This window comes from Ochotona curzoniae, unplaced genomic scaffold (genome assembly GCF_017591425.1).
Source record: "Ochotona curzoniae isolate NIBS_2020 unplaced genomic scaffold, NIBS_Ocur_1.0 scaffold_2453, whole genome shotgun sequence".
Taxonomy (NCBI): domain Eukaryota; kingdom Metazoa; phylum Chordata; class Mammalia; order Lagomorpha; family Ochotonidae; genus Ochotona; species Ochotona curzoniae.
The window spans coordinates 21,981,770-22,000,944 of NW_024467094.1; the positions used below are offsets into that span (position 1 = coordinate 21,981,770).

Consider the following 19,175-nt stretch of genomic DNA (forward strand, 5'->3'; position numbering starts at 1 on the left):
GGGGCTGGGCTGGACTGACTGGTCAGGAGCCAGGAACTTCTTCCTGTTCTCTCAGGTGGGGACAGGAGCTCAAGCATTTGGGCCATCTTCTGCTGCTCTTCCAGGCACATGCAGGGAGCTGTACCAGAACTGGACTAGCCTGGGTTTGAACCAGCATTCCTATGAGATAACAGCACTACAGGCAGTCTTTGCCCTCTATGCCATGGCGCCAGCCCTGTTATATTTTATTTTTAAAGATTTATTTATTTATTTATACTGCAAAGTCAGATATACAGAGAGGAGAGACAGAGAGGATTCACTCTCCAAGTGAAAAAAACAACGGCCGGTAGCTGAGCCAGTCCAAAGTCACGAGCCAGGAACTTCCTCAAGGTTCCCACATGGGTTCAGGATCCCAAGGCTTTGGGCTGTCCTCGACTGCTTTTCCAGTCCACAGTCAGGAAGCTTGATGGGAAGCGGGCCTGCCGGGATTCAAACCAGAGCTGATATGGGATCCTGCTGCATTAAAAGTGGGGACTTCATTCAGCCACTAGACCATCTCAGCAGACCCAATTCCATTTTTTTTAAAGATTTATTTATTTTTATTACAAAGCCAGATACACAAAGAGGAGGAGAGTCAGAGAGGAAGATCTTCTGTCCAGTAATTCACTCCCCAAGTGAGTGCAACGGCCGGTACTGCGCTGATCCGAAGCCAGGAACCAGGAACCTCTTCTGGGTATCCCACACGGGTGTAGGGTCCCAAAGCTTTGGGCCGTCCTCGACTGCTTTCCTGGGCCACAGGCAGGGAGCTGGATGGGAAGTGGAGCTGCCAAGATTAGAACTGGCCCCCATATGGGATCCTGGCGTGTCCAAGGCAAGGACCTTAGCTTCTAGGCCACGCCACCAGGCCCAACTCCATTATGTTTGAATTTAAAATTACTGTGTGCTCATTTTAGAAAATTCAGAACCATAGAAAAAAAGAAAATTACAATTTTAATTTCACCTCTTAGAAAAAAAGAGTTAGCATTTTGCCATCCCTTTCAACTTTTTTCTTTTTTCCTTCTTTATGGCTATTAAGTGCATTTGGAAAGCTTAGAATTCAGAGCCAGCACCTTGCAATCATCAGCCTTAATGGTCCCACACTACAGATGAGACAACTAAGAAGGATATGATGTGCTCAGGATCAGAGAGCCTGTTAGAGAATAGAAGCCATGTTGTCCAGTTGCAGCCAGTGGCCATTCACTGACTTGCCCTTCGACAGTTTAGGCCTCCTAAGTTCTCATTGTTTTATCTCCTTCATCCCATTCTCTGAAATTTGTGTACTTTTCAACCCAGAGTGGTGGGTGGCTAGTGCTGGCATTGTTTTTCAGTTATTTATCCCTGCTGTGATGCAGGGAGAGTGTGATCTTCCATTTGCTGGTTTACTCCTGTACATGGCTTCTACAGACAAGGCTGGTCAGGCTGAAGCCAGGAGCCAGGAACTCCACCTGAATCTTTGACTTGGATAACAGGAACCCAGATGCTTAGGTTATCTTCACTTTCTGGATGGGACGTGAAATAGCCAGGACCCAAGCGCCACTCCAGTGTGGGATGCAATGAGGCGTGCCTCAGGTGCCTCAGGTTTAACCTGCTGTGCCACGATCCTGGTCCTTCTCAACTGTCTTTATCAGGTACTCACCTAGAGCATAATCTCAGCTGATGTGAACAGTTGGAACTTTTCAGTGTAAAGAAAGCTATGAATGTCGGGGCCTGGAATGGTAGTCTAGTGGCTAAAGTCCTTGCCTTGCAAGTGCCGGAATCCCATATGGGCACCGGTTCTAATCCTGGCAGCTCCACTTCCCATCCAGCTTCCTGTTTGTAGCCTGGGAAAGCCGTTGAGGATGGCCCAAACCCCTGGCTCCTGGCTTCAGATCATCTCAGCTCTGGCCATTGTGGCCAGTTGGGGAGTGAATTATCAGAGGGAAGATCTTCCTCTCTGTCTCTCCTCCTCTCTGTATATATGACTTTCCAATAAAAATAAATAAATCTTAAAAAAAAGGAAGAAAGGTATGAATGTAGTCTTTAAGATTCAGGAGCCTGTACTTCCCACTGCCTGACAAGAGTGTTTTGGACATATTGTAAGTAAAGCATATTTCCTATTTGACCCCACCCATCACTCCTTCTTGCCCCACCTTGTGCTCCCAAATTTCTGCCTCATCCTTTGTCAGAGTGGAAACCTTCCCTCCAGTTATAAAGGTCCTCTTACCCTCTGATGAGTATATGCAACAGTCACCAGGAAAAGAGTGAAAACAAGCTTTCTGTATGCTTGTGCTTCTCAAGCAGAAAGCTGAGTCTGCTTAGCTGCTGTGAACGCTGTAATCAGTTGCTTGTTGCTGTTCTTTTAAACAGGCGGTCAGCCTCATTCACCAAGGAGTCACTCTTCTCCCACTGAGCAAGCCACTCCAGATCCTTTGACCCCGGATCCAAGTCTGACAGCCCAGGAAACTCCGCATCAGCCTAGCCCTCCCCCTGCCTCCTCGGTGGCTGAGGAGGCCCAGAGCCACAGCCCCAGTCGGCCAAGCCTCTGTAGCTTCGAAATGAACGAATTCTACTCAGGCAGCTTGGACCTGGGAGATGACCAAGAAGATACAGGAGCCACTTCGTCTCCGGACAGGGAGAGACCAAACCAGGCAGATGAGCTACAGTCCATGGAGGAAGAGCTAGACAAGATGGAGAGCGAGGCATGCAGCTTCTGTTCCAAGAGCTCTTCGGAAACTGACTCTGAGCTCTCCTCTGGGGACTGGGACTGGCAAAATGATTCTCTTAGTTCACTCAGCCTCCCTGAGCCAACCAGAGAGGCCCAAGGCACTGTGAGCAACAGGTCCATGACCGAAGAGTATATCAGTAAGTGTGTGCTGAATCTAAAGATTTCTCAGACGTTGATGCACCAGAATGCGGAGATGCTGAGGAGTGTTGAGCAGAAAATAGTTGAGGTGGAGATGGCGCATAGGGAGCTGGAGGAGCGCAGACTGCTGTCGGAGGCCTCGCGGAAGCTGTCCAATGTCCTCAGTTTACCCAAAGCCGTGGGCCCTCCATCTCTGATTTACATCCCTCCCATCATGCAGCTGCCTGGGAGCCAGCAGACAGACACCAGGGGCAACTGCCCAAGCCTGGCAAGGTCTCTCAGAGCAACTAGAGACTTTCAGGGAGGACAGTTTGACAAAAGACCCAGAAAAAGAAGTGGCAGTGACTGGAGACCTCTCACTCACGTTTCTGAAGAAGGCCCTGGACATCAGTCAGAGACAAGAAGACCTCAGGTAAGGTTATGTGGGAGCAAGGGCAACTTGAGTAGGACTCATGGCTGAGTTGAGCATTGCCCCTGCCTTAGGCGAATGCAAGCAGTGCCCAGCAAGGGGCTCTTGTCTTCAGCAGAAAAGGCCTCGAGGGTGGAATTTCAAGGTAGACAGGTTCCACCTTCATGGCAAACCCTATCCTTCATAGATTGATTGGCTTACTTCCTGAGGTGAGGTTTCATAGGTCAAATAGTGGGAATTTCACATGGTTCAATCTACTACATATGGTATTTTGGGCAGGTATTAATTCCCATTTTAAAATTGCTTAATCATTCATTTATTCATTGACTCGGTACACATAGAGCCAGAGGCTATCTTAGACTCTGGAATATGATGAAGAAGCCGCAAGTGCTGCCTGTAAGAAGATCAAATGCCCGCCTAGGACTGAAGCCTTGCTGGTCAAAGCAGGTGCCTCAGGAGAGCTGAGCTGACAGCTGAGAGGCTGGCCTGAGACGCTGGAAGCCCAGTGAGGTTCTGGGCTGGTTCTTCTACAGTGCGTGCCAGAAAGGGCCTAGTTCTCAGCCTGTGTCTCATTCCAGTGTGGAGCCTGACACCTGCCTACAGGTCTTTTAAAATTTTCTCTTTAATATTGTTTACATAGTTGAGAGGGATGCACGACCCTTTAGGTCTCTGATTAGAGTGGGGAGGGTCGAGGTATGGAGGAAGCTGGGTGGGACAGATACTTTAGTTATTTTCTTTTTATTCACCCTGCTTGCTGGGGTGAGGGGAGGGGACTGCTCCTTGCTGTCTAACTGTATCAGCCCCTGGATGGCATCTCAAAGATCCCGACGTGGGGAAGAGTGTTCCAAGGGTGCTACTTGAATGGTTTTGATAGCTCTGAGGATGACTTTGCTTTCATTGCTACAGGATTGAGAAAATCTTCCCAAGGTCTGTTGGTTGACCAAGTCCACCTCAGTGTGTGTCCATAGCTCCCCAGTCACTTGCTGCAAAGCTTGTCCTGGAGAATTCTTTAAATTGTTCTGATTTTCATCCTCTCACAACGCAGTCGGCATCCTTTGCTGGCCTAGATGAGCTGGCTGTCATGTCCCTCTATGCATCTGGGCATGCTGTCTATCCACTGTATGCAGCTGTATGCATGCATATGTCCCTGTGTGCATCTGGGCATGCTGTCTATGCACAGCAACTGAGGAGGCCCAGTCCCGATATGTGCTTTCCAAGGTCAGACCACATACCTTGTAATTTCCCCTGAGGCCGAGGTTTGATTCTGGTGATTTAGTAGGGGAATTTCCCCAAGAAGCTTCACCTGGGGTGACCTCAGACTTGACTCTTAGATGTGCCAACCAATGCAGGGTCAGGTTTGGTCTATCACCTGTATTAGCCAATGCATGTACCAGTGTATGCAACTGCCTGGTCAGTTCCGCTGCCAGCTCCAACTCTCCCCTGAACTGATGGGTACTGTGACCTAGCTTAGCCCAACACACACCAGCAGCTGCCACAGCCTCGTCAGAACAACCCCTAATAACCCATAGCAGGCCTGTCCCCGGCCCCGGTTTTTGGCTGTCCCAGCATGTGCTGTAGCCTAGCCTGGTCTGTCTCACATTCCATTCAAAAGCACTAGCAGGTGCGGGGGTCTAGCCCAGCACAGTCCACCCAGAGCACCAGCTCTTGCATTCACTAGTGGTAGCTGCAGCCCAGCAGGGGGGGGGTACCAGTGTTGCTGTACCGGGCCTGATCCCAGCCCCAGTTCTTGTGTGTTGGTGGGTGCTTCGACCTGGCCTGGCATAGCCTGATCTAAGTCTTAACTCTTGCTGGGGACTGTTGCAGCCTATCCCAGCCGTGCATGGTCTACACGCTGTCCTGGCTTTCGTGCATGCCAGCAGGTGCTGCAGCCTGACCCATCCCCAGCCCAGGTTCCTGTGCTCCCTGTGGTATAGTAGGTGAGATCCCCAAGTTGTACCAGGCCTTCTCCCAGCCCTGGATCTCATGTATGCTAGCAAATGTCATGGTGCCTTCTTGGCTTGATCTGCTCTTAGTCCTACCCTTGCATGTGCTGGTGAGTGCTGTAGCCTGGCCCAGCCTGGCCTCCTTCCAACCCAGATTCCCTCAAGTGTCAGGTGGGTTCCTGTTAAGTGGGTTCTGCTGTCCAGCCTGGCTTGGCCCGTCACCATCCCCAGTTCTTGAGTAAACTGGCGGTACTGCAGTACCACAGAGGCAAGCCCAAAAGTCCCCTACAGAATCTGTTTCCAGATATGATTTGTGTTCCAGTTGGTGCTGTGGCCCAACCTAACATGGCCTACCCCCTACCCTGACATTTCTAGGGGGTTAGCCCTACCAGGCATGTCCCCAGCCACAGGTTTTGTAAGTTCCACTGGGTGGCAGAAAGTGCTACTTAGTCCAGCCCAGGTTTCCCTGGGTGGTTGAGTGCCTTGGCCTGACCCAGACATGGCCTCTGGCTTCCCCCTCAAACCACCCCAACTCAGCTCTCTTGCCTACCTGCAAGCACAGTGGCCCAGTCCCTGGAAGACACTAGAAGTCATTCCTTCGCTGTGTTACCTGCCCTCAGGTGCTCCCACTCCAACACTTCCCCAGACCCCCTTTTCTGGGCAGTTTCCAGCACACACACACCCACCCTCATTCCCCTGCCTTGCCTGAGTGCTAGGGTTGTGTTTCCTTTCCCAGAATTTCCTAACTCTCTATGTATCTTTAAAAAAAAAATAGGCAACTGTGTTGGCACACGTATAGTTCATGCAGAGGTGGCATTAACCAGGCCCAGGATGCCTTCCACATTTTGGCTGCTTTTCTCCCAGCAGTGTAACACTTGCCAAATAAAAGACAGCCTAGGCAATTGCTTGCATTTATATAGCTGTTTGCATTTTTGTTTGGTTATGTTTTACTTTCATTTATTTATTTTTGAATCTTATTTTTACCGGAAAGGCAGATTTACAGAAAGTGAGACAGAGAGAAAGACCTTCTGTCTGCTGGTTCACTCCCCAAGTAGCCGCAGTGGCCAGAGCTGAGCTGATCCAAGGCAGAAGCAAAGGAATTGAACAGACATTTCTCTCTCTTTTTAAAAAAAAATTTTTATTTGTTTATTTATTTTATTATATATATATTTTAATTACATTGTATTATGTGACACAGTTCTATATAGGCACTGGGATTCCCCCCACCCCTCTCCCAACCCTCCTCCCATGGTGGGCTCCTCCCCCCATTGCACAACCACAGTTCAGGTTTAGTTGAGATTCCTTCATTGCAAGCATACACCAAGCATAGAGTCCAGCATCTCATTGTCCGGTCAAGTTCAGCGGCTTCTTGGGGAGACCCTCCCCGGTCCGAAGGCAGAGCCAACAGAGTAGAATCCCGGTCAATTAAAAACCCCAACATAACATCAGCAACAATATATAACGTTAAGGGATAAATTGACAAAGTATTGAGCAACCAATTTGTCAAAATTGGATGCATGATCTTAACGGCTTCCTGTGGCTATTTCAATGACATTTCAACAATTGAGGTGCGAAACAGTTTTAGGAAGGGTGTGCAGAGAAATCTTCCATACCTTGGTGAGGAGTACTTAATCCCCTTGTCCTACCTAGTAAGGTGTGTGTGAGTCCAGGCTGACCAAGCCTTCCTTGTTGTTCTCTGCCTATCCATTCCAATTTGTGAGTGTGTGTGTGTGTGTTGCCGGGGGGGGGGGCTCTGGAGCATCCCTCTTGGTCATTGCAGAGAGGGTGAGGACCCGAAGTTGGAGCTAAGTAAGAATCAGAGATAGCTCCTCCCCCTAGTCCTGAAGGGAGTTTACTGATCTTCTGTTTCTGAAGACCGCTCAGGTTTCCTAGTTGTTGTTCCGATGGCCTTGGATCCTATGACGAAGGATTCAGCTTCTTCCATCCCGTGTGGTAGGTCCAAAGTGGGGGGATGTCCTCTGAGTTCTCAGCCTCCGAAGGCATTCCAGTCCCCCGTGGTCTCTTTGGCAGTTGGGATGTGGTCCTTGGCGCCCGTACTGATAGCCCTTGATGGGGATCCGGGAGACTCCAGGTTTGGGATACAAGCCTCCTCCTGCCTACCTGCTCCACTCTGTGGTCCCCCACTGCTCTGTGCACATGACCTCCTGTTAATAGGTTGTCAGGGTCGCTCTTGATTCCCCCTATATGTCTTTGTAGTTTTACTGTACAGACATTTCTCAAAAGAACAAAATGAAATAGCTGGGCCTGGCACGGTGGCCTAGAGGCTAAAGTCCTCACCTTGCATATGCTGGGATCCCATATGAGTGCCAGTTCTAATTCCGACAGCTCCACTTCCCATCCAGCTCCCTGCTTGTGGCCTGGGAAAGCAGTCGAGGATGGCCCAAAGCATTGGGATCCTGTACCCGTGTGGGAGACCTGGAAGAAGTTCCTGGCTCCTGGCTTCGGATAGGCACAGCACCGGATGTTGTGGTCATTTGAGGAATGAGTCATCAGATGGAAGATCTTTCTGTCTCTCCTCCTCTTGTATATCTGACTTTGTAATGAAAATAAAATCTTTTTAAAAAATGAAATAGCTAATGGACACATAAAAAAAAAATGCTGAGGCTCCCTAGCTGTCAGGGAACTACAAATGAAAACCACATTGAGGTTCTACCTAACTCCAGTGAGACTGGTCTACATTCAACTCTACTAACAACACCTGCTGGTGTAGATGTGAGGGAAAGGTACCCTCCTTCACTGCTGGTGGGAGTGTAGCTAGTACAGTCACTATAGAAGTCAGTGTGGAGAGTGCTACGGGGACTGGTAGTTGACCTGCTATATGACCCAGCTGTCCCACTTCCAGGAATGTATCCAAAGGAAATGAAATCTGCATATGAGAAAGGTAATCATATATACATTAAATATATATTTTTTTAAATTTGAAAGGTAGAGTTACAGAGAGAAGAAAGAATGGTCCCACAATTGCTGGCTATTCCCCAAATGACCCCACCAAGTCAGAGCTGAGCTGCTTAGGAACCAGGAGTCTCTTCTGGGCCTCTCACGTGGATGCAAGGGCCCGAGGATTTAAACTATTATCCACTCCTTTCTCAGGCCATTAGCAGGGAGCTGGATTAAAAATGGAGCGTCTTGGCCTGGCGTGGCCTAGCAGCTAAAGTCCTCTCCTCTCATGCGCCGGGATCCCATATGGGCGCCACTTCTAATACTGCTGGCCCCGCTTCCCATCCAACTTCCTGTGTATGGTCTGGGAAAGCAATTGAGGACGGGCCAAAGCCTTGGAACCCTGCACCCGTGTGGGAGACCTGAAAGAGGCTCCTGGCTTTGGATCAGCTCAGCTCCAGATGTTGCGGCCACTTGGGAAGTGAATCATTGGATGGAAGATTTTCCTCTTTGTTTCTTCTCCTCTCCACATATCTGACTTTCCAATAGAAATAGATAAATCTTAAAAAAAAAATAAGTGGAGCATCCAGGATAATAATTGGTGTTCATATGGTATGCTAGTGCTACAGGCACCCATATGTGCTCCCGGTACATTCAAGGCAAGCACTTTAGCTGCTATGCTATTGCACCAGGCCCCAGAATTATCTTCTAAGAGGCATGGGAAGTTTTAGTTTTCATTTAGAAAACCAACTGGATGCAATGGAGATGCTTGGCTGAGACTAGGTGTGGAATGATGAAAAATCAAGGGCACAAGGAGAGGCCACATGGGGACTTCCTGACTTTCTGGATTTGCCCAACATCCAGCTGAAAGCAGCTGGGCGAGTGTGCTCAGGCACCAAGCCGCACCCAGCTGAACCTTGTCAAATTCCTGCCCCACGGAATTGTGAGTGCGCATGCAATCTTCCTTCCAGCGGGGTCATCTCTCATTCCTGACCCTCCTTGGCAGTACCACTAGACCCTGGCAAGTTTCCATCACTGATCTCAAGCTCTAAGATAGCAAGGTTAATCCATGAATTCTTCCAGCTCCAAAACTCTGTGATCCAAGATGCAGCCTTCATTTTACGAGTGAGCTTGTTCATATTCATCCATTCCTTCACTCCTACGGTGACCACCGGTCAAGAACCTCTATACAAAAAAGAAGAAAAATAAGAGAATAAAATGGGGCCCAGTGTGACAGCCTTGCATGCGCTGGCATTCCATAAAGGCGCTGGTTCATATCCTAGCTGCTCCACTTCCCATCTGGCTCCCTGCTTGTGGCCTGGCAGGGCGGTCGAGGACGGCCCAAAGTTAGTTATTTGAAAGGCAGAGTGACACACAGAGAGAAGAGGCACACAGGTTTTCTCTCTGCTGCCAGGATTAGAACCGGCGCCAATATGGGATAGCGGCACGTGCAAGGCAAGGACTTTAACCACTACGCTATCACACCAGACCCTGTAGCTTTTACTTTTACTATATTTTATTTTCATGGCATCCTCACTGGTGGATGTTATTGTCCAGATTTATGGGTAAGGAAAGAAGCTGTAGTACAAAACTCTTTTAGGTTATTCTGAGTGAGGCTTAGACCAGTTTCCAAGGCTCAGGGTTCCTGCCATGGAAATATACCTTCATATTAACATGAGCTCCTATGTGTGAGGCTGGGTGGATCTCAGGAACACATTAGGGTTTTGATAACTGTCTTCCTGCCCTCTCTATGTGTGTGTACTTTGCTGACCAGTTTCCTGCAGGCCAGCATTTCTGGTCAAGGCTACCAGGTAAGTAATGGGGCTCGGGGACAAGAAACATGCAACGGGAAATCATGTTGATAGATCTGGTACGTTGGACGTGTTTAACCAACATGGCTCTGGAGGTGGAGGGTGAGAGTGGCAAGAAAGGGAATTCTCTCATCGCAGCGCTGAAGCCTGTTTGTTTTTTTTAAGCAGGTAGCTCTTGGTAGTCCTGGGAAGGATAACACGGGTGAGCAATTTGAGCATGCTCAAGAAGCCAGGGTCAATCTGGGAAGAAGCCAGGACCAGAACACTAGTAGGTGGGTCCGCATCTTACTGTTCTTTGTGTTGCCATGCCCTGCACTCCATGTGGCCCTGAGACTCTCAGGATCTTCATAAGTCCAGTGACAAAGGACTGTGACAAAGAGCTGTGCAGAAATAGCTCTTGACAGGCTCTCTGCTAAGTGTTGGGAAAAAATATGATGGAAATACATAAAAGTGCTTCCACATTGACCAGACAGAACTGTTACACCTCAAAAGCCAACTGGCACTGTGCTGTAGCAAGGCAAGCCACCACCTGTAGCACCAACATTCCATATGGGGACACTTAGTGTCCTAGCTGCTCTCGTCCAGCTCCCGGCTAATACACCTGGGAAAGCAGCAGAAGTAGGCACAGGTGGGAGGCCTACATGAAACTCCTGGCTCCTGGCTTTGGATCGGCAATGCACCAGTCATTGCGGTCACTTGGGGAGTGAATCATCGGATGGAGATCTTCCTCTCTGTCTCTCTTCCTCCCTGTATATCCGCCTTTCCAATAAAAGTAAATAAATCTTAAAAAAAAAAAACTTGCTATGAGATCAGCTTTAACAAAAAATATTATGCATGAGATCGTACAGGGTTTGTGTTTCTATGGCAATTGTGATTGTCTTCTGAAAATTTCCCAAGAGCACTTTTAGAATCATGAAATCTAAACTTGTAACTTGAAAGAAATCTTAGAGATCTTCTAACTGGGTCTTTTCATTTCTTAGCCAAGGAGGGATGAAACAGTCCAATACCCATGCCAAAGTCACACCACTAAATAGCATACCCTTGATCTTGTCGAGCCTCCCGCAGGGACCTCCGTGTCAGGACTCTGCCAGGTAAAGCGTCTGGCAGGACAGGGGAAGGGTGGTGGTGGTCTTGCACCCTCTGGTGGTGGGAAGCAGTCGGTGCAACCTCAAGAATAACGGAGTAGGGGGCATTTTTTGGTTGGTCTTCAGAACTGTTAGGAATTTGAATGAACTGATGTTTGTGTCCATTTCCCTCTCATGCCCTCTCTCCCAAAAAGGGTTACTGTAGAGGCTGTGCCTTCTGAAATCTCTACTGCAAAGTCAAGAAATAAAGAAGATGATGGAAGGGTACACTTAAGATGGAAAAGTGAGTATAAAATCATGAAATGTTAATCAGAATGAAGCAAGACACGTTTCTAACCTGGTACTTGTTAGTATAAATTCTTCTAATTCTTTTTTTTTTTTTAAGATTTCTTCATTTCTATTGGAAAAGGAGGGTTTCTTTGTGTGTGTGTGTTTGTTTGTTTTTGTTTTTGTTTCTCAAATCAGAGAGACAAAGATCTATCCGCTGGCTCACTCCTCAAGTGACTGTAATGGCCAGTGCTAAGCTGAGCTGATCCAAAGCCAGGACCCAGAAGCACGTGCAGGGTCCCAAGGCTTTGGGCCATCCTCTACTGCTTAGCCAAGCTACAAGCTTAGAGCTAGATGGGAAGTGAAGCAGCCAGGACATCAACTCATTAGGGATGGTAGTGTCACAGTTGGTGGCTTGATCTGCTACATCACAATGCTGGCTGCTTATCTTAAACTTCAAAGGAAACTATAGAAAAATAGAAATGAAGCTATGCATATATGTGCATCCACCCCAAACTGAGATTGAAGCCTTCTGGAAAGCCTAGAGAAGTTTAGAATCCTTTCTGACAACTACTACAGACTGAAAACTGCAGCTCTCATTTCTCTTGTTAAGTCAGCAAGAAAGTTCACTTACAAGTGTTCTGGTGCTTCCTACTCTGGAATTCAGCACTGTGGGTTGCTGCTTGCGGTAACTCACTGGAGTTTCCTTGCTCTGTCATCAGCTCTCCTCTCTCCTGTAGACTAAACAAGGCAAGGTCAGGATGATGGAGCTGTAAAAATTGTCGTATGAGCTATGGCGGAATTGCATCTCTCTTCAAAATGAAAACCTATCCTCCCTAGTGTTAAAAATGATGTTTTTAACGCTGCTTTCTTTTGCACCCAGTGGAAGTGGAAGCAATAGCAGAGAAAGCAGCTACCGGGCAGCTCACAGTACCTCCTTGGCATCCTCAGAGTTTGACCTTGGAGTGTGGGGCAGAAAGCAAGGCTGACCCGCTGCTGCAGCCTCCCACGAGGGGCCCTGAGAACAGGAATTTGCAGCGAGTTGTAGACTACCACAGGGAACCTGATGAACCAGGAGGAACTGGCAAGTTCAACAGATTGATCAACAGTGGCTGCGACCAGCATGGCAGACAGACCGGGCCTTGCAGCTTCACCAGTAAGTTCGCTCGGGGGGATGGGGATGGGCTAGGAATAGATGAGCTTCATCAAGTTATCAATTCTCAAAAATAGGCAAGCATCCTGGCTTCTTTATTTTGTTTGATACTCTTTTCCTACCTATCTGGGAATTTTGAATTCCAGGGGAAAGTAAAATAGAACTTATATTCCACTGTGCTTCCTATAGGCAAAGAAATCCATACCCTCATGAATTTTTCTTTTCTTTTTTAAAAATCTGTTTGAAAGTCAGAATTATAGTGTGTGCATATATCTTCCATTTGCTGCTTTACTCCTCAAATTTGTGCATTGAGGAGCAACTGGGCTGGTCTGAAATAAGGAGCCAGCCTTCATTTCTTCCGTGTGGTTACAGGGGCCCAAGCGTTTCAGCCATCTTCCACTGCTTTCCCAGGTGCACCAGCAGTGAGCAGGATAGGAAGTGGAGCAGCTGGGTTTAAACTGGTGCCCATATGGGATTCCAGAACTACAGATGGTGGCTTAACCTGTGTGTGCTATAATATCAGCCCCAAACTGAACCAGAACTCTTTTGTCCAAAGGTGTCAAAATATTCTCTATCCACTGGACCTTGTCTTGGGTCTAAATTGGCAAAGAATCAAACCTTCTGTACCCGGAGGGACATGGACCACTACTTTCACCATCTGTTTCCTTATATTGTATTTTTATTCTAGAGATAAGCCTGCTGGCCACCAGAGGCCTCTGCCAGTGGAACCTCCAGGTATATGAGATTTACTGTCACCGGTTACAGAATACAGGTTGCAGATTTACAGGCTGTGTATCTGCCTGGTAGTTTGTTTGCAATCAGGTCATAGACTATAATTTCATAATTGTTTGTAAATAGGAAAAAAAATAAAATTGTCATCTAACATAGACAGGAAACCTATTGGCTTGGGTTTTCTTGGTATTTAGAATTTGTTTGTTGTCAAGCATCACTCTTGAATGGGCGAAGTCTCTACTCTTTGGACTAAACATAACTGATGAGGCCCAGATAGCTGTGGCAGAACACATCTGCATCTTTTCTCTTACACCAGCCTTTTCCCATTTCATGTGTCCCAATGTTAGTGAATGATTTTGGCCCTGATTGTATTATAATCATTAGGTATCAGACACGTGTCCCCTGGAGAAAATGAACAGCGAGAGCATAGCGAAGCCTTGAAAGCAAGTTCAGAGGCATCTGCAGTCATTGAGAAATCTTTCAGTGTAAGTAATGTGGCTTGGAGAGCCAAGCTGAGCCTGAGGCTCAAATAAACTGGAACTAAGTTGTTACATATCCTGGTACCAAAATAGTATCTATACTAGGTTTGTTTGTTTGTTTGTTTTGTTTTGTTTTTGGTTGGAGCTCATGCCTTCCTGTCACTGATACGAATAAAGTGTTTTGTTTCTTCCCTGTTTAATACTTCTTGAGTGGGTTCAACTCAGTGTATTCTGCGTCTTAGAGTTTAGAGAGAACGCAGTGTAGGGTTCTGCTCTGGGATTTGAGCTCCCCCATCTAGGTGGGTGGACATGACCAAGCTCAGGGGTGTGATAAGAGTGCCTTCCCTTGCACTCCCCTCTGGGGCCCAAATTCAGCTCTTTTTTTTTTTTTTCAAGATTTAATTGAAAGGCAGATCAGATTTACAGAGAAGAAAGAAACAGAGAGGTCTTCCATCTGCTGGTTCACTCCCCAAGTGGCCACACTGGCCAGAGCTGAACCAGTCTGAAGCCAGAAACCAGGAGTTTCTTCTGGGTCTCTAATGCAGGTGCAGGGTCCCAAGGCTGTGGCCCATCCTCTGCTGCTTTCCCCAGCCACAAACAGGGAGCTAGAAGGGAAAAAAGAGGACTTTAGCCACCAGGCTACTGTACCAGACTAATAATAACAATAATAATAATAATAATAATTATTATTATTATTATTATTTGAATAATAATCGAATAATTATTTTGAATAATGTTTGAATAATAATTATAATAATAATAATTATTATATTATAATATTATAATTATATATATTTATATATAATATATAATATTATAATAGTATATTTATATAATATATATTATATATAATATATAATTATAATTATATATATAATATATAATATATATAATATATAATATATAATTAAATAATATTAAATATATAATATATAATTATATATAATATATATATAATTAATATATAAATATATTATATAAATATTATTTTATATTATATAATTATATTATATATTATATATATAATATATTATATATTATATATAATATTATAAATATATAATATATATATTTATTATAATATATATAATATTATTACAATATAAAATTATTATTATAATAATTATAATATTATAATATAATAATAATAATAATAATTATTATTATTATTATTATGACACTGTGGCTCTCCCTGCACCTCCACCTCATCCCCAAACAAAAAGTCAGCTCTTTATTCAGTGGAAGGGATGTCTTTGTGCTGAACAGATGTGCCCAGCAGGATCCTTGAGGGCAAATAATTTCCTAGCCTTTTTTTTTGGAGGGGGGGCGGAGCATTTACAGTTCTACTTAAGGGGTTTCACAAGCTCTGAGCGATAGGCTAGTCAGAAAAAAGAACCAAATCTTTTTTAGTTGTCATTGACATGGTGCCACAATAACTAAAGATTATAAATAGCAGTGCAGAATAACAACATATAAAAATACTATAGTGAAAAAATGTAAGGTCTTTCAAAGAACACAGTATTGCATTTATTCATAGTATGCAAACCACTCACAGAGGTTGTTGTTTCTTGAGGGCTGGCAGGAGATTAAGCAGACTGGGAGGAAAAGTGTGTGGCAAAACCAGCACCCAAAGATAGAAGTCACAGAGTCCTCACAAGGGGGTGACAAAAGGTGGACACAAGAACCATTTGTCTGGGGTAGTCTGGGCATGATCAGTAAAATAAACAGAAAAAAAAAAGGTAGGAAGATAGATATGCTGAAAAAATAGCTGCTACTTTTTTAGTGTATGAATTTTACTGTTATTATTGAGATGATACTGTGGTCTTAAAAATCATGTTATTTCATTTGTACAGCATAAGACCTGCGGGGCTGCCAAATGTTGAGTAACTTAAGCCTTTTTAACACACAAGCCATGTCTGCCCTTGGGGGAGGTCAGGATGTCCAGAAGCAGCTCCCAGCTTGACTTGTCCAGGGCTTTCTTCTCACGTGGAATGTTAAAGCAAACAGGTCATTCCCCCCACCCCCTCCGCCGCCCATTCTGCAGATAAGGAGGCCAGACTCAGACAGTGCCCCTCCCCACTGATTCCTGTGGCAGTTCACCAGAAGGCAGGCAAAGGCCCATGTGCCAGTTCACAGTGTCTTACTGACTGCTGGGTAGTTTTGGATAACCCTGATATTACCACTAAATCTAGCTGTAAAATAATTTACTTACAACTAACAGCAACTTAAAAGTGATCTCGTTATTAATAGGATCAGTCCGTGCATTCAACTTGTTCACCAGAGACTTCTGAGGATTTAACAGATGAATTTTTAACTCCAGACCATGAGTACTTTTACTCCTCAGCTGCTCGAGAAAACTTAGATCTAGAGGTAAAAATCACATTCAGTGTAAGGTCCATTTTCACCTTTCTCCATTGCCTTCTTTTAAATCACTTTTGTTGAGAAAAACAGCTACATGTGACAGTATACAATGTCCATTTACTGGTACCTTCATGCATGTTTGAAGAAAGTATCTGAAAATTAAGCTTCTGAAAATGGAAAGTCATGTGCAGTTTCTGCTAAAATTACCATTTCTGCATTTGTATACAATTGTACTTTTTGAAAAAAAATTTTTTCATTCATGCTACGTAATATGCATATCCTTCTTGTGGGAAGAGAAGAGAACCATCCTTTCTCTCTGCAGGAAGGCTGATGATGTGCGCATGTGGGGAGCTAGCCCAGCTTGCCAGGCCTTGAGGGTGGGAGAGCCACAGTTAGGGGGTTCAGCAACGGATGCCAGACTGTCCAGCAACCAGGTTGTTGTGGGGATCTGCTAGGCTTTGCAAGAGCCTACTTGCCTAAAGTATTTTCATTTGTAGAATGAAATACATTGGATTCTCATATTTGCTTATCTAATATCCCATGTAACTGTCCATCTTTTTGGAGCCTTTAACTAATTAGAAAAGTGGTATGGCAGAAAGGAAGGATTGTACATGTCCGTTTCAGATGAAACTTGATGCTTTAGAAGTATAATTTCCACTTACTTGCAGTTCTGAAAATTCAGGGAAGGCTGTTTTCCGTTATAAATAATCCCTTTTAAATATTCCTCATTTTGTTCATGTGCAGAGTAGAACATTAAGACATCTTTAATAAAATAAACACACACACACACACACAGTGGGCCTTCCATATCCATAGGTTATACATCCATGGATTCTACCGACCACAGGTAACACATATTTGGAAAAAAGTTGTATCTGTACTGAACACACACAGGTATGTTTTCTTGTCACTATTTATTAAACAGTACATACAGTAGAACAACTCTTTACATAGCATTCACATATGTTAAATATAAGTAAATCAATGAGGATTTAAAGTATACAAGAGTATACTTTGCAGGTTATAAGTGATTACCATACCATTTTCTATAAGAGACTTGAGAAGTTTCTCTAGATTTTGATATACCTGGGTTAGTTCTTGACCCAACTCTCAGGGAGACCTAGAGATGCCTATACATGAAGGATAACTCAGAGAAAACTTCACAGAGCTTAATTGTGCCTGAATTTTCACAAGCCAAGCACGTTGTATATAACCAACACCCAGATCCAAAGGAACATTATGGAACCATTATTGAAGCTTTCTGCCTCATTGAGTAGTTGTACAATCAAGGTCATGTTTTCAAACTCCTTTGGCTCATCTAATAAAGCTCCCAAGAACCAAATCAGCTTTGTTGGCAGATTGGGGTGAGCAGAGGACATAATATAAAGAGGGGGAAAATCGCGTAATTTTTTCTCACAAGGGAAGAAGGCAGGACTGATTGAATGGAGCGTTAAGCACAAATAAGTAATCAATGTCTATAAAGCAGATTTGGGATTTTTCTATTAAAGATATGGGGCCCTTACAAAGATTCTCAAAGTTTGACACGAAGAAATTCTCTCAGTCTTTAAGTGATGTCTGCCTCCAGTAAACCTCCTTTCCTTGCTGTTTTTTTTTCATTCCCTCATAGACCTCAAGTCCCATAGAAGACTTGGAAGTTCAGGGTGCACTTGCTCAATCTCAAATCTCTGGTAAGTTCTTCGGGCCTATTCATTTAAGAATCACTTAAAATTTTTTATTTATTTGAAAGACAGAGTTACACAGAAAGGGAGAGAGATTTTTTTGCTCCCCAAGGGGCCATGACAGCCAGAGTTGATCTTATCTGAAGCTGGAAATCAGGAGTCTCTTTCCAGGTCTCCCACATGGGTACAGTAATCCAAGTTCTTGAGCCATCCTCCACTGTCTTCCCAAGCCATAAGCAAAGAGCTGAATTGGAAGTGTAACTACTGGGACATGAACCCATGCCCACATTTGGTGCTGGTGCCACAGGGTAGATGATTAGTCTGCTGCGCCACTATGTAGCTCCCCCCATGACCACTTGAAATGGGCCTGGCCTGTCATGATCATTTCATTTTATTTGGATAGCATTGGTTGGGGATGGAAAAGGTTAGGATGATTAATTCAGAATACTAGGACCAGTTCAGTGTAAACATCTGAAGTATGTGAAAAAACTCTGGTTTCACTGTTTCCCTTTTTCAGCTCTTCTCCGCTCCTTTTCCACTTTGATATGTAGTCCCTTACGTATAAGAGGATGCAGCAGGGCTACAGTGGGTTGCATGTTGGAGTCAGGTCCTGACTTTTTTGGCAAACAGAAAAATTGCTTCCCTGCAGGGTTCCATTTTCTCCTTCTCTAAAATAAAGGAGAGGTTGGAGATTTTTTTTTTTTAAGATTTATTTATTTTTACTGGAAAGTCAGATATAAGGAGAGGAGAAGAGACAGAGGAAGATCTTCCATCCATTGATTCATTCCTCAAGTGGCTGCAACAGCCGGATCTGTGCCAATCCAAAGCCAGGAGCTCAGAGCCTCTTCTGGGTTTCCCACATGAATGCAGAGTTCTAAGGCTTTGGACCATCCTCAATTGCTTTCCCAGGCCACAAGGAGGTAGCTGGGTGGGAAGCAGGGCCACTGGGATTAGAACTGGTGCTTATATGGGATCCTGGCACATTCAAGGTGAAGACTTTAGCTGCTAGGCTATCACACAGGGTCCTGCAAATTCTAAAATCTGAAAAGTTCCCTCAAGCTTTAAGTTGTGCTTACTGGAAACTGCATTATGCCTTCCAGGAATTCAGCTCACTTGGGTCCCGACATCTCCCCACTGGAGTGGCTTCAGAGCTGCTCGGCAGCTGCATTGTTGGGGTGGGCCTTCCCAGTGCCTGCCAGATCACCTGGACTGAAGCACTCTGTAGGGGAGCCAGGAGCCCTGGAAACAAGGAAAGCCGCTCTACCTGTTCTTTCATTATACATCAGGACAGTGGGCCTGGCGTGATAGACTAGTGGCTAAATCCTTGCCTTGCATGTGCCAGGATCCCATGTGGATGCCAGTTCGTATCCTGGCTGCTCCACTTCCCTTCCAGCTTCCTGCTTGTGGCCTGGGATGGCAGTAAAGGACAGCACAGAGCCTTGGTGCACTGCGCCCATGTTGAAGACCCAGAAGCTCCTGGCAGGCTTTGGATCAGCTC

General features: G+C 45.2%; 1 protein-coding gene across 1 annotated transcript in view; it reads left to right on the forward strand.

The window, feature by feature from the left end:
- The window catches only part of TEX14 (testis expressed 14, intercellular bridge forming factor), a 72,552-nt gene that overhangs the window by 32,094 nt on the left and 21,283 nt on the right, over positions 1-19,175 (forward strand). The window contains exons 13-21 of the mRNA XM_041000883.1: positions 2,365-3,143; positions 6,590-6,599; positions 10,094-10,193; positions 10,902-11,012; positions 11,201-11,289; positions 12,157-12,429; positions 13,543-13,643; positions 15,888-16,007; positions 17,626-17,686. Of these exons, the coding sequence (XP_040856817.1) occupies positions 2,365-3,143; positions 6,590-6,599; positions 10,094-10,193; positions 10,902-11,012; positions 11,201-11,289; positions 12,157-12,429; positions 13,543-13,643; positions 15,888-16,007; positions 17,626-17,686 (1,644 nt within the window). The remainder of the gene's footprint in view (positions 1-2,364; positions 3,144-6,589; positions 6,600-10,093; positions 10,194-10,901; positions 11,013-11,200; positions 11,290-12,156; positions 12,430-13,542; positions 13,644-15,887; positions 16,008-17,625; positions 17,687-19,175) is intronic.